We start from the raw sequence: 14208 nt of genomic DNA on the forward strand, positions 1-14208 counted from the left end.
CCATAAAATAGCATTTTTATAATATCATATTAAACCAAATATATATGAGTTCCTTTAATGATTACAGATTTTAATTTATGGTTATACCTTTTTCTAGAGGATTAATATATTCTGATGGACTAACTAAATCATATCTTCTGGAGAGAAAATAATAATATTATTCATACTAGACAGTAGTCTTTTATTTCTACATGGAAATGAGTACTACAATAACAAATTTACATTCACATTGTCTACATTACGATAATTTAAGAAGGACACCTAATGGATTAATTTTCACAGAAGACCTAGCAACTGTCTATAGTATATTCTTGATCTGTATGAATCTTAAATCTCATCCTGATGAAACAAAAGGATTGTTTTCCGGAATTTTCAAGAAGGTTTATCCATATTCCTTCTCTATGAAGACAGCAATTATAACCATGAAACATCTAGAGATAAAGGCATCCTCAAACGTCACATGCATTAATCTGTCATACCATATTAAAGAACCATTAGCTAGATATCTTCTAATAACCTTTATGGAAGCAAAATTGTTACATACACCTGCTGATAGAACTAGAAATGAACCAAAAGAGAAAGTATTGTTACAACCTACTCCAAAAGGTGTTGCTATATTAACTAAATATTGCAAAGATATTGGCTTGAAAAAAATCCCAGATATATTAGTATCAGAATTGAATTCTATTACACTTTTCAATTTTGAAAGGAGCTCCATAACTGATTCCTTGATTCATAGCGATAAACTTCTGCATATTTTGCTAATAAAAATAATGGGTGATGAACCAAATATTTGGACACCTGATCGGAAACCAGATAAACTACCTACTTTGTCACAGTTATTGGAAAATAGTAATGATATTTTCACATTTGAAAATGTGTTTGATTATTTTCATAAGAAATTTCTTGAACATCCTAATCATACTTCTTTTAATCAATTGAAAACAAATATTAAAGATAGTATAGAAAAAAAAGATGAAAAATATACAGTTAGGGTCAATACATTGAATAATGATGATATTGATAGTACATTTAGTCACAATAATAAAGCTAACTGGTTTGAACAAATTCCAGAATCTATATTAAATGATACAGATAGAAAATCTCCATTATCTCATAAATATTTCACAAATCCAGACTCAGACGCTCATGTCCAATATTACGCATCGGATACCAATTTAAGATTATTTTACAATAGACAATTTATGAATCCAAATATCAATGTCAAATATTGCTTCACATCCAAAGTACTCTGGCAGTGGCTTATGGATTGTACTAATATAATGTATCCAGGAGAAGCTATTGCTCTTTCTGCATTATTTTTAAAATTAGGATTGATTTGTCCGATTGTTGGTAAACCATCTAACGCTAAAAGTGGTAAGTTTTGTATCAGTCGATCTTCATTTTTTACCTTATCAACTAGAGGTTGGAATATAATTAATTGGGATAATTGTTATAAAAAATGTCAAGATTCTAATGCATTAGTTACAAATGATAATAATAAAGATTGTAATGATGATAACAAAGACTACAATGAGAGTGATAATGATTCAAGTGGAATTCATGTTAAGGGAAAAGTTGTTGAAATCGAGATTAATTCTGTAGAGTCTATTAAGACAGTACAAGCAAGTATTCAAGATACTATAAATCAAGATAAATGTAGTGATTTACCTAATTTAGAAGATATTCTATCTGATCCTGGAATGAGGTATTTATTTAGAAAACACTTAGAAAGAGAATTTTGTGTAGAGAACTTGGATGTGTATTTAATGATCAGAAAATTCTTGAAAAGAATGACAATCCTAAAAAAATATATCGATGACATTGGTTTTAAACCTATCTATAAATATAAACAAAGATCTGTCCATTATCAAAAGATAATAGCTACTAGAGATTCTGCATTATACCAACAAGCTAACGAATGTTTAGAAATAGCATTTCAAATATATTCTTGTTTCATTATGAAAGGCGCGCCATATCAGTTGAATTTAGACCATAAATTGAGAGAAGAAATAAGTTTAGTGATCTTGAGTCCACATTCCCCTATAAAAGAATATTTTAATATAGAAGAGGGAGCTGTTAACACTCTTACTCAAAATAATCTCGGAAATGGAAAAAATATATCAGAGTATGGATTAATTGAAAAATCCATGGACACTGTAAAGGACCCAAGAGGCAATAGGTATGATGACAAAATTTCAAGAATTTTATTAATCTTGAAAGAATTATATCCACTTTTTGAAGAAGTCAGTATTATTATATATAGATTAATGGAGATAGACTCGTTATCGAAATTCTATAACTCTAAGGAATTTGGAAAGCTCAAATAAACTATATAAAGTCTTTTATTTTTTTTATTAGTATCATATTTATTATTATTTTACAACAGAAAAAAAAAAGAAAGAAACAGTATACATATATATATATATATTTATTATATTTAATATGTTTCAATGTACGTATAATATGTTGTCGATGCAAAATTATTAATACAAAACAAGGACAAAACGAAACACAGTGGCTATACATACACATGTACATATATATTCACCAACAATTAAAAGCAAAAACAAATAAAAATAGATAAACAAAAAACAAATAGGTAAAGTCTGTCAATTTATTATATCGTTTTTTATCTTTTTGCTATAATTTAAGCTACAGGTTCAAGAGTAGTACCTTTCTTAATTGTAGCCCATCCAATTAAACGCCAGTGCTTTTCGATACGTCTAGATAAGGCGATCTTTTCATTGATTTCGGTACAAGCAGGAGAAGTCAATTGTAATCTAGCCATGTCTGCCTTAACGGCGACAACACGAGCACCGGTAGCAGTAGACCCAATATTAACCATAAGAACTTCATCTTTTTCTAATTTTTTGACTTTAGCTTGTTTTTGACCGTCTGTCTTGACACCCAAAAGACGTCTCAAAAGGAAATAGTTGATTTCAATATCTGTGTAAATGTTTGGTAAATGGCCCTTTGCACCGACAACTTGACCTACAAGACGATCTGCTCTACATAAGGTTGGATCGACTTTAGTACCCACACCAATAAGACCACCAGGGACGGCGAATTTCAAATCATTTTGTTCAGCAAATAGAGAGACGATATTTGAGAAGATTGGTTTACATTGGATCTTACCTCTTTCATCCTTGGTGACGATACCTGGCCTGATCTCAATTTCGTCACCTAGTTTGAAAACACCATTCAAAATAGACCCACCAGCAACACCACCTTTCAAATCGTTGATTTCTGCACCTGGCTTATTAACATCGAAGGAACGGATCACAATTAATTGTGGAGAGATCATGAAGTCTCTTGGTGGGACTGGAATGGTTTTGACGATGAATTCGTTGACTGCGTCAATGTTATATTTCAATTGAGCAGAGATTGGCACGATAGGGGCACCATCTGCGATAGTACCTCTAATGAATTTTAGAATAGACTTTTGATGTTCCAAAGCAGTTTCCTCACGCATTAAATCTACTTTATTTTGTAAAATGATGACATTTTTCAATTTCATAATTTCTATGGCAGCCAAATGTTCAGAAGTCTGTGGTTGTGGACAGGATTCATTACCAGCAATTAATAGAAGGGCTGCATCCATGACAGCAGCACCGGATAACATGGTACTCATTAAAATATCGTGACCTGGACAGTCGACAAAGGAGACGTGTCTAACCAATTTGTAACGACCTGGACAGCCTGGTCTTTCACACTTGGGGTTAATCTCTTTATCTGATTTGAAAGATTTGTAACAGTCAGGTTCAGGACATGTAGGTTCTTGACATTTATAGATCTTTGCATTGGCATACCCCAGTTTGATAGTAATGTTTCTTTCCAATTCGTCCTTAAATCTAACAGTCTGGACCCCTGAGATGGCTCTAACAACGGTAGACTTACCGTGTGCTACATGACCAATGGTCCCAATATTGATGGTAGCTTGTCTGTTAATGATTTCAGGGGACAAGGGATTTAGTTGAGTGAAGTCAGGGTTGCTTGGTTGTTCAGGTAAACCACCACCTTCTTCAAATTCACGTTTTCTTCTGTCTTCTTCAGACTCGGCATCTTCAGAGAAAGTGACGCTCTTTTTAGGTTTAACATCCTCTTGTTGTTGTTCTTGTTGTTCTACATTTGCCACAGGTTGCTCATCTGGGATGTCACCATTAATGATAATAGATGGTTCCCTATCTTGTAGATCAGTCATATTTATTTACAAAATATATTTACTTATTTTCGGTTTGCTCGTTTGTTTATTAGTCCAGTAATGGAGAGAAAGGAAGGGGTTAATGGAAATACAATGGAAACAATACCGATCTATCAATGTACCTATATATTTGTCTCTTGATCCTTACCTTATCTTTATTAGAATATCTATAACATAACACTATAGCTTATAATATAAGGTCAATTAACTACAAGTAAAACTGGTCAGATATTTGCAATTCCTCATTAACCAAATGAATAACAAAATCTGTAATAAAAAAAAAAAAAAATTATAGCAGAAAAAAGAAAATTTTTCACTTTTCAATTTTTGCAATTTCTTCCTTGCGTGCGGAATTTAATTCCAATGTGTTTCCGCAACAAACCCGTCATAATTCCGAAAAATACGACATCCACACACCCAAACGTGGTCACGTGAAAATGTCAAAAATAATAAAATTAAAAAAAAAGAAAAAAAAAAAAACAAAAAAACGCTGGAGTAAACTTTCTGCAAAATACAAATTGCGATGACTTCAGCAGAGAGAACAAGCTAAGTTCTTACATAAAAATTCTGATTGATTGGATTCTTTTGGACGGTTAAAACTTCATCTTATCCCTCTCTCAACTTTCTTTCTGTTGGTGCCTGTGTACCCTATTTTATACCAGCTATATTTATCCTCATATTATAAGTGTCGAAAAGCTGTATATCTAAACACGATATATATATATATAATACATGTAGGTACCACTACAACTACTACTACTTCTGGTGAAACCGATATAAACGCAATTGGAATTGATATTTGTATTGTTTGGATTTATTCTATCCTCATATCCTGTTACTAGATAATTATTATTCATTTTCTTTATTCATTTTCTTTTTTTTTTGTTCTATGTTATAAATGATAAATACATCAAGTAATAATAAAAATAGTGATCTTACATCAGCTCCCTCCACATCCACCTCCACTCCTTCTCCTACTCCTCCATCCAGTTCTACTTCCAGTTCTATTACCAATTCCACCTCTTCTATTCTTTCTACTAAAAAAAAGACTACAAGACGAAAATTTGCATGTGTTGAATGTAGACAACAGAAATCTAAATGTGATGCAATGGAAAAGGCTCCTGATCCATGTACAAAATGTTTTAAAAAAAAGATTCCCTGTGTGCTTAAACGTGATTTTAAGAGAACTTATAAAAGGATAAGAAACGAAGTCATTGAAAAAAGTTTTAAACATTTAACTCAATATTTATCCAATACTCAATTCAGTAGTATCAATAATTGTAATAATAATAGTGATAATAGCAATAATATTACTAACAACAACAATAATAATATTAATCATAATAATACCATTTATGTCAAATCTTTATGGGATAATAATAATTTTACAAAAGATAAAATTAAAAATAAATCAGACTATTGGAAAGATTTTATTAATAATTCAACAACAATACAAAAACAAATACGACAAGAAGAAATCAATCATAATCATAATAATAATAGTAATAACAGTAATAATAATAACATATCATCTTCTCAATTGAATTTACCTCTGACTTTGACTGAAGAGGATCTTAAATGTACTCCTAAATCCTTAGGTGACATCTATTTAACAAGTAATGACATATCAACACTCTTTAACGAATTTGCTCAACATTATCATCCCTTTTTACCTATAGTCAACCTGAAAAGAGGTCCAGAAAATATTTACAGTTTATCCCCATGTCTTTTTTGGGTCATTATGCTGACTGGGCTTAGACGGTGTGACTCAATTCTAAATAAGTATAAAAATATTAATATTCTAAAACAACTGTCCCATTTAGTTAAATCTGTTCTAGCAGAGATTACAATATCTCCAATCATCCGGTATATACCAAATGAAAATGAACAACCCCTACTAAACGTCGCATCTGTGTACAGTGTTCAAGCATTTTTGATTTATACTCTATGGCCACCTTTGACCTCCTCTTTAAGTGCAGATACTTCATGGAACACTATAGGCACAGCCATGTTTCAAGCTTTACGTGTGGGTTTGAACTCCGCCGATTTCTCAAAAGAATATGTGACTACCAATTGGGATTTAATTAATGAGCAAAGAAAGACTTGGATCTGTTGTAACATTGTCTCCCAATTTATTGCTTCTTCAATGGGCTTCCCCCCTTACGTTTCCTTCGATCATTTTGTGTTAACACATCAAAATAATAGTAATATCCCAGTTCTTTTGCAACAGATGATACAACTTTCATACTTTGAAAATCAAATAATCCAAACTATGAATTCTAATCCTTTGACTCCATCAGGAATGATTGATTTACATGAGCGATTCTCTCTTTTAAAAGTATTGAATCAACAGTTATCTCAACTTGAGTTTCAATTAAATCAACCCCATCAAAAAATGGATGATATAAGAAAATTTTTGCTTTATGTCGCTAAAGTTCATCTTTTAACCTATTATTTCACTGTTTCAACAAAGGATCATCCAGATAATGGTGACATTTTTTCATCTACTACCACAATGAATATTAAAAATAACAATATCTCAACTTTCCAAATCAAGTCCGGGTTAGTTAAAGTCTATAACTGTGCAATTGATTTATTGTTTCATACAAGAGATATGTTCCTCAAGGACCCAGACTCCATAAAATATTTCCCTGGTTGTTTCATTCTAAATATTTGGCAAAGTGCGTGTATTGTCACCAAATTGATTCACTCCTCGATTTCGGATATCATCGATTGTAAACGTGGGGAGGAGGCCTACGATGTAGCAATCAGATTAACTTTGAAGGCATCTATTTTGAAATATGATATGGCTTATCGATCCTCAGGTATAATGAGATCTATTTGGAGTCTTTTCTCAAATATGTATGATGAATGGCAGAATGACAAAAAAAATGCAGATAAACAAAATGATATTGAATTTAATCTGAATATTACTGTCAGTTCAAGGATGTCTGTTAGTGTATTTTTTGACTGTTTATACATTTTAAAAACAAAATGTGGGATGGCTAAACTGAAAAGAGAAAGTGGTAAGTTACAACACGATGAAGATGAAGAAGAAGATGATAACATTGAGAATATTGGTGATGATTTGATGAGTGTTTCGAAAAGTACCATACATAAGAACGTTAAGGATTTAAAAGTTAATGCAAGAAAAATTATTAAAAGTGTTCCATTAGATCCTAATCCAATTAATGCAGATAATTCCAGTACAATTTCTATAGCACCTGATATAAATAATAATACTACAGCAGTTAGCACTATTGTCACTGCAGCCAATAGTAATGCTACTAAGAATGATAATAATGCAACATCCAATATAAGAAGTGGTAGTAATCCTGGTTCAAGTGTGATTGAACGTCCTCCATTATCGATAGACAGTTTAACTAATGTTTATTCAAATGTTTCTTCTCCAGCAATACAAGCACAAAAGAATAATGTACAACTGTTGGTCAATAAACAGAATGGCAACGATATTAGTAATATTGAAAATGATTCAATGAAAAACACACATATAATGGGCCTTAACACACCAATATCTCAATCAACTAATCAACAAATGCACGAGAATACAAGCATAAACCCACAAATACAATTACCTACTCTGCCATTTGACAGTGAGCCAATTAATTCTACATCTAATTTACAACAGTTTCCTCTTGAGAGACGTTGGCAAGAGAACAATTTGTCAGAAGTGGTATCTTTAGAAGAACCGATAACCCATAATATTAATTTAAATCATGTTGTTACTTCATTGTTTGATAATAATAATAATAATAATAATAATAATAATAATAATAATAATAATAATAATAATAATAATAATAATAATAATAATAATAATAATAATAATAATAATAATAATAATAGACAAAACAGTAACAGTAATAATACCAGTGTACAAACAGATGTATCACCATACTCAACAATTGCTAATTTTGATAATTGGGATTCTGAGATGGTTTGGAAAGATGTCGATATTTTAATGAATGAATTTGCATTTAATCCTACAGTATAATCATATTATTTTACTATAATTCTTAAGGCTTTATTGCACTCTGATTCCATTTATAGATTTAATAACATATATTGATATATAATTAATACAAAACAATATATATATATATGAACGTATACATTATCCTAAAATAGCTTTATTCCTACTGCATTATTATATGTAAAGATATGTTTATGACCATACATTAACGTTTATTTTTCTTTATTTCAATTGGAGGCTTAGGATTTGTGACATTTTAGATTACTCTTCACAACTTTTTAGATATTCATTTTTTGTTTTTTACAGCAGAGGAGATGGAAAGATTGGAAAAAGTTTCTTAAGATAAAGAAGTAGAAAGATGGATAGGAAGGATGAGAAAGTAAAACAGATGTCTATTCAGTAGTTGGTCTAACTAAGTGCAGGGAAAAATATTCTAGTGCTTCATATGTGGTATTTATACGTATATCTAAATATTTAGTTTTTTCTTTACTTTTGATTTACCACATGATAATTTAATTTACAAATTGGATATACGAAAAGTTATACAAACATTGCTAAATAAATGGCCAAAAAGAATAGAATTACTAATATTGGACAAGAATTTATTAAAGCTTCTAGAGATATCAAATTATTATGGGCATCAGTCTTTTTAAGATTACTATCGTATGGGCTAACAAACCAAGTTTTAACTCTTTTTTTAAACAAAATTAATTTAGATGAGTCCAAAATCGGTCTATTTATGTCTTTGACTCTTGTAGGTGATGTCTTTTGTTCATATATTTTAACATGGTATGCCGATGTTTGGGGCCGTAGAAGAATTTTGGTCTATGGTTCTGTTATGATGTGTTTAAGTGGAATCGTATTCGCTACGAGTGAAAATTTCCATATACTTCTTTTATTTGCTATTATAGGTGTCATATCTCCATCCAGTGATGAAGTAGGACCATTTAAATCTATTGAAGAATCCATGATCGCACATCTTTCACCAAATAATAAGAGACCAGAAATCTATGCAATTCATTCTTTAGTAGGCACGATTGGTTCTGCCCTAGGTGCTATTGTATCAGGCTCATTTATATCAGGATTGAAACATTATAAATTGGCAAATACAGACTTACAATGTTATAAAGCGACTTTCCTTTTATATGCTTTCTTTGCATTTTGTAAAGTTATTATTATGGTTTCTTTGTCTGAAAAGACTGAATTAGATTCTCACTATTCTAATGAAGAACAATTGCCTGAATCTATAGTCACAGATGAAATGGCACCATTATTAGAACAACGTAGGAAATCAATTGATATCCAACAAGAAACAACAAGAATTTCAGATTCATTGAATGAAAGTACTGTAACACAAGGTGACTATGACCAAGACTCAAATAATCAAAATCAAATTAATTCAAATAGGTTGTCTCCAGAGACTGTATCCATTTTAATGAGATTATTATGTATTTTTATGATAGATTCCTTAGGTGCAGGGTTTATGACAAGTGGATGGATGGTCTATTATTATAAGAAATGGTTTCAGATGGGTTCATTTGCCTTAGGTTCGTTATTTTTTATGATTCAGATTGTTATGTCCATCTCCACGATTCCCTCGTCTATCTTACCTAGAATTTATGGGCCTGTTAAGGCTACTCTATTAGTTCAAATTCCATCTGGTGTATTTTCTATTTTGATTCCATTTGCTGCTAATCATCTATTTATCTCCATTATTTTACTAAATTGTTTCTTTGGTACTGCAGCCATGGATGTAACCTCAAGACAAATTTTGTTAACTAATTTAATACGCCCAACTGATTTGACTAAAGTAATGGGGATAGTAAACATAGGTAAAACTTTTGCTCGTTGTATCGGTCCAATCTTTACGGGTATGCTAGCTGAACGTGGTTATCTATGGTTCTGTTATATTATCAGCGGTGTTTTAGTTATTGCTGCTGATTGTATCTTAGCATGTTCATTTTTACATGTTGACAAGACTATTTTGGCACAGATTAATGGAGAATGAGTGGTGGAAAAGATTTTTTTCAGTCTCACGTGTAGACATATGCATATATAGTTTGTGTAGATTTTATAAAGTTTATTCGACATTTGATATTTTATTTCCAGATCAAGATTTTCTTTTTTGTCTCCATTTATGGTTTGTTTATATGTTCTCAGATCAAGTTTTGGATAATAAGTGGATGAGTACATCGTTAATTGATCCAAACTAATAGCTTGTGTTACTCTCCGTTTACAAGGAAGCACACATATAGAAGGATTATCACAACGGTTAGTCAAACCTGGCTCAAAAGAGAATTTTTTCTTTGTTTTTTTTTTCTTAATCTTATATATTAAAAGGTAAAAGTGCGTATGATATTATACTTGTATTATTGTTAAATGTGTTTTATATTATATGTTAAAAAAGAAACAAAGAGATGGGATTGATACATAGGATATACATGTACAAATAAAGGCAAAGTTTCTTTAACGGTTAGATTTGGCAACACGTTCTAATTCGTCCTTCTTCTTGATAGCGTAAGAAGTAGAAGAACCCTTGGCAGCGTTAATTAATTCTTCAGCCAAAGTTTCAGCAATGGTCTTGATGTTTCTGAAGGCAGCTTCTCTAGCACCAATGGTTAATAAAGCAATGGCTTGGTTGACTCTTCTTAATGGAGAGACATCGACAGCTTGTCTTCTGGCAGCACCACCACCACCGATTCTGGTAGTGTCTTCTCTTGGACCAGTGTTAGCAATGGCATCAACAACGACTTGTAATGGGTTGGAGTCAGTTAAGATGTTGATGATTTCAAGAGTGTGCTTGATGATTCTGACGGCCTTCAACTTCTTACCGTTATTTCTACCGTTCATCATTAAAGAGTTGGTTAATCTTTCAATGATTGGACATTGAGCCTTTCTGAATCTCTTGTTAGCATAACGACCAGCAGTGTGACCAACAAAAATTGGTTGTCTAATTTGAATGTAGTCGACTAAAGATGGATCTTTAACTTCAATATCTTCAAAGGACCATTTGTTGAATAACTTGATTTCAGTAGAACCTCTTTGGACATCTTCTGGGATGGCAGTAGCTAATTCCACAGGAGTGAATTCTTCGACGACTTCGAAATCTTCTTGAACTTCAACTGGAGCTTCAACGTCAGACATCTTTTCTTTGATCGTTTGATGGTGTTGCTTTAACCCTTGAGGCAAAATGAGAAAAAGGTTTTGAATTCTGAAGGCTGTTAAATAGCGAAATTTCCAACGTCTACGGATAGCAGTAACGTGTATTTCAATACTAAAAATTCACTAATATGTAACTAAAAGCACATATTGAATAATATCTTTAACTGAGGTTGCTACTAGGGTAAATTACAATAATCATTTGGTGCTTAGAGGAATATCGACACCACCTCTCCATTACTGATTCTTACTGTTGGAAGCATGGCTCAATAGGTCGACAAGAATTCATCGATAATTTCCTCTCATCACTTCTCTCTTGGTCCTATGGGGGCCATTCCATCCCCGCTCACCGTCCCCATTCACCGTCTCCTGTCTACTTTCACGGTTTACAGCACCTCACTCTTTCTCTCCTTCCCTCCCTGCCTACACCACTACCTGTGTGGGTGGGGTTTTACTCCAAAGGGACCTCCCTTCTATTGCCACCAGCACTTGTCCTTTCCAATCTACTGTCATGCTAGCGTTGCCCCTTTCACCTCTCTCTAAACATCTTGAACATACGCATACGCGCACACACATACACCCACACAAAGACATTTTCTTATTGGGAGTCCTTTGGCTGTAGAAGGAAGACTTGTTCCCTAGGACAAGAATTCTGATTCAAAAGAGTTTTCCTTAGAGTGTAGTTTTGTCCAGACCACTGGGAGCAAGAGGATGTTTTCGAAAAAAAAAAAACAATCTTGAGGTTACATTATGTGTTTTGCACAGAATCAGGGAATGATCGGGGAGAGGGGAGAAAGCGAGAAACCAGAAAAATATAACGTCTAATATGCTGTCTTGGAAATAGGAAAAAAAAGAGGAAAAACAAAGGTTTATTTATTATATTTTCGGGATGTTCTGATGTATATTAGATAGAACAGTCCTTGAAATACTTACACTTTGATATCTTTGTATATCTTAAACCACATTCAATCTACGTACTGTTACAAATTAATCAAAACACTCCTTTCCCATTCTTGACCATACTATGAATAATAGATGCCACGTTTGTAAATTTATACAGGGCTATAGACAAATATATAGAATATATCATATTGTTTGCTTGCTTTCCTTTGTTTCTCTTCTTGTTGTTTTTTTTTTATTTGTGTCTTTGATTGGTGAACCATGTGTCATACCAGTAGGGAGTTTTTATCTTCATATTTACACGTTTACCGCTAGGCGTCGTCAGGTAGAACATGTCTTCAACACCAGAATATTCATCAAAGGCTAATGGGAAATATTCTGTACGTAACAATACAATGCCAACATCACCTTCAAATGCAATCAAAGTTCCGATAGGTCTTCTTCTCTTCTTTGTAACTGTGGAATTACTTTCATTGAAGGGGTTTGACACTATGTTCGTATTGTGAGCGGTATTATTATTATTATTATTATTATTATTATTGTTATGATGATAATACTTTTCATCCAATTCCACATCAACCAATTCTCTAGATGAGCTAGCGTCATATGAATTTAACAATTCATTTAATGGAGTTGGATTATTGAACACAACACTTACAATTCTTTTCCTTAAAATGCCAGTGGATAGGGTTCTTGCAGTTAATTCTTGACCCATGTAGCAACCTTTATTGTTACTGATTGAGTTAGGTAGATAGTCAAAGTTGCATTCTAATGGTAACAAAGTGGTTGATTTGATATCTTTGACGCCATCTAAAAACCCATATTTTAATCTTTCTCTCCTGAAATATGGACTGTTATCTTCATGTTTCTTAACCTCGATGGGGAAGGGCATCATTGATATATTAAAAATAGTTCCGATATCTGAGACAGTATCCTTTGCCACAAAACGGAAATGGGCAGATGCGCTACCATCTTTATATAGTATCTGCTCATACCTTCTATCTATATATCCGCCTAATATATCATTATTTGTTTTAAATAGTGTGTTTATAACATTCTTACTAAACAGCTGTGCATCTTCAGGTGTTTTCATTTGACTCATTGGATCCAATAAATTATCTATCCATGGATTCTCTACCTCTTTTGGAATATTTTGGAATCGGATTATTATATCCCAACAATTTATATCACCAACATGTTCAAGCTTGACCCTACTCCCTAATTTATGTGACTCAAATAATTTGGACATGTATGACATAATCTCCTTATCAAATTCGAGTAAATACTCAGGATATTTCATATTCAATCCATTTGCAATAATAGGTGTACAATAAAGTATAGAATCTGTTATTAATTTACCCTTCCCGTTTAATAGCCCTGTGTACTGTCCAAATCTAATAATATGTTCCCCATATGGGCCACACTCTTGATATAACCCCCAATTGGATTTATCAGTAGGAAAATCGATAATACTTGACCCCTTAAGTTGTGATTTATCGTGGTCGTTTATTGTCATTAGATTTTTTTTTATAAAATATGGTTGCAGTTTGGTTGTCACCATGCCATTAAGAAATGGGATTGTGTCTGGACCACGGACCTTTAGGTATGTTTTATGGGTTAGTTTCGTGTATTGAAATAATCCAGTAACTTCATTTTGTGATGATAAATTGCTATTGAATCTTACTGATTGGAGCCTTATCTTTTGGACTATATATTTTATTCTTGTATACATCTTACTTCAATGTTTTGACTGGCTATACAGAAAGGAATAGACACAATATAGTTTTCAGTGTAGAGTTAAGTAAGAAAAGACGTTTTGATATTCATTTCCAGTATTTATTTCTTTTCTCTCCCCTATATGCAAATCGTGGTAATATTTTAAACGTTATTTTATTACTTAATTAGAGTTATACAGAAATCAAAAAAAAAAAAGACAAGAAAAAACAAGAAA

At 32.2% G+C, this 14208-nt stretch overlaps 6 protein-coding genes across 6 annotated transcripts; 3 read left to right on the forward strand and 3 right to left on the reverse strand.

Annotated features, from left to right (window-relative positions):
• Positions 1–191: 191 nt before the first annotated feature.
• Positions 192–2330, forward strand: SST2 (GTPase-activating protein SST2; the record flags this gene model as incomplete). The annotated part of the gene is made up of 1 exon (XM_064858789.1): positions 192–2330. The coding sequence occupies one exon, from the start codon at positions 192–194 to the stop codon at positions 2328–2330; it is 2139 nt and encodes a 712-aa protein (XP_064714612.1).
• Positions 2331–2650: 320 nt separating this feature from the next.
• On the reverse strand, positions 2651–4204 carry GCD11 (translation initiation factor eIF2 subunit gamma; the record flags this gene model as incomplete). Its single annotated transcript, XM_064858790.1, has 1 exon — positions 2651–4204. One exon carries the CDS (start codon positions 4202–4204, stop codon positions 2651–2653), a length of 1554 nt encoding a protein of 517 aa, XP_064714613.1.
• An 898-nt stretch (positions 4205–5102) lies between these two features.
• LEU3 (leucine-responsive transcriptional regulator LEU3) lies at positions 5103–8219 on the forward strand (the record flags this gene model as incomplete). The annotated part of the gene is made up of 1 exon (XM_064858791.1): positions 5103–8219. One exon carries the CDS (start codon positions 5103–5105, stop codon positions 8217–8219), a length of 3117 nt encoding a protein of 1038 aa, XP_064714614.1.
• A 541-nt stretch (positions 8220–8760) lies between these two features.
• On the forward strand, positions 8761–10206 carry PWA37_002193 (uncharacterized protein; the record flags this gene model as incomplete). Its single annotated transcript, XM_064858792.1, has 1 exon — positions 8761–10206. The coding sequence occupies one exon, from the start codon at positions 8761–8763 to the stop codon at positions 10204–10206; it is 1446 nt and encodes a 481-aa protein (XP_064714615.1).
• Positions 10207–10664: 458 nt separating this feature from the next.
• RPS5 (40S ribosomal protein uS7 RPS5) lies at positions 10665–11342 on the reverse strand (the record flags this gene model as incomplete). The annotated part of the gene is made up of 1 exon (XM_064858793.1): positions 10665–11342. The coding sequence occupies one exon, from the start codon at positions 11340–11342 to the stop codon at positions 10665–10667; it is 678 nt and encodes a 225-aa protein (XP_064714616.1).
• A 1150-nt stretch (positions 11343–12492) lies between these two features.
• IBA57 (Iba57p) lies at positions 12493–13989 on the reverse strand (the record flags this gene model as incomplete). Its single annotated transcript, XM_064858794.1, has 1 exon — positions 12493–13989. One exon carries the CDS (start codon positions 13987–13989, stop codon positions 12493–12495), a length of 1497 nt encoding a protein of 498 aa, XP_064714617.1.
• Positions 13990–14208: the final 219 nt, after the last annotated feature.

Source organism: Arxiozyma heterogenica (assembly GCF_036370985.1).
Source record: "Arxiozyma heterogenica strain weizmannii chromosome Unknown scaffold_18, whole genome shotgun sequence".
Classification (NCBI taxonomy): Eukaryota; Fungi; Ascomycota; class Saccharomycetes; order Saccharomycetales; family Saccharomycetaceae; genus Arxiozyma; species Arxiozyma heterogenica.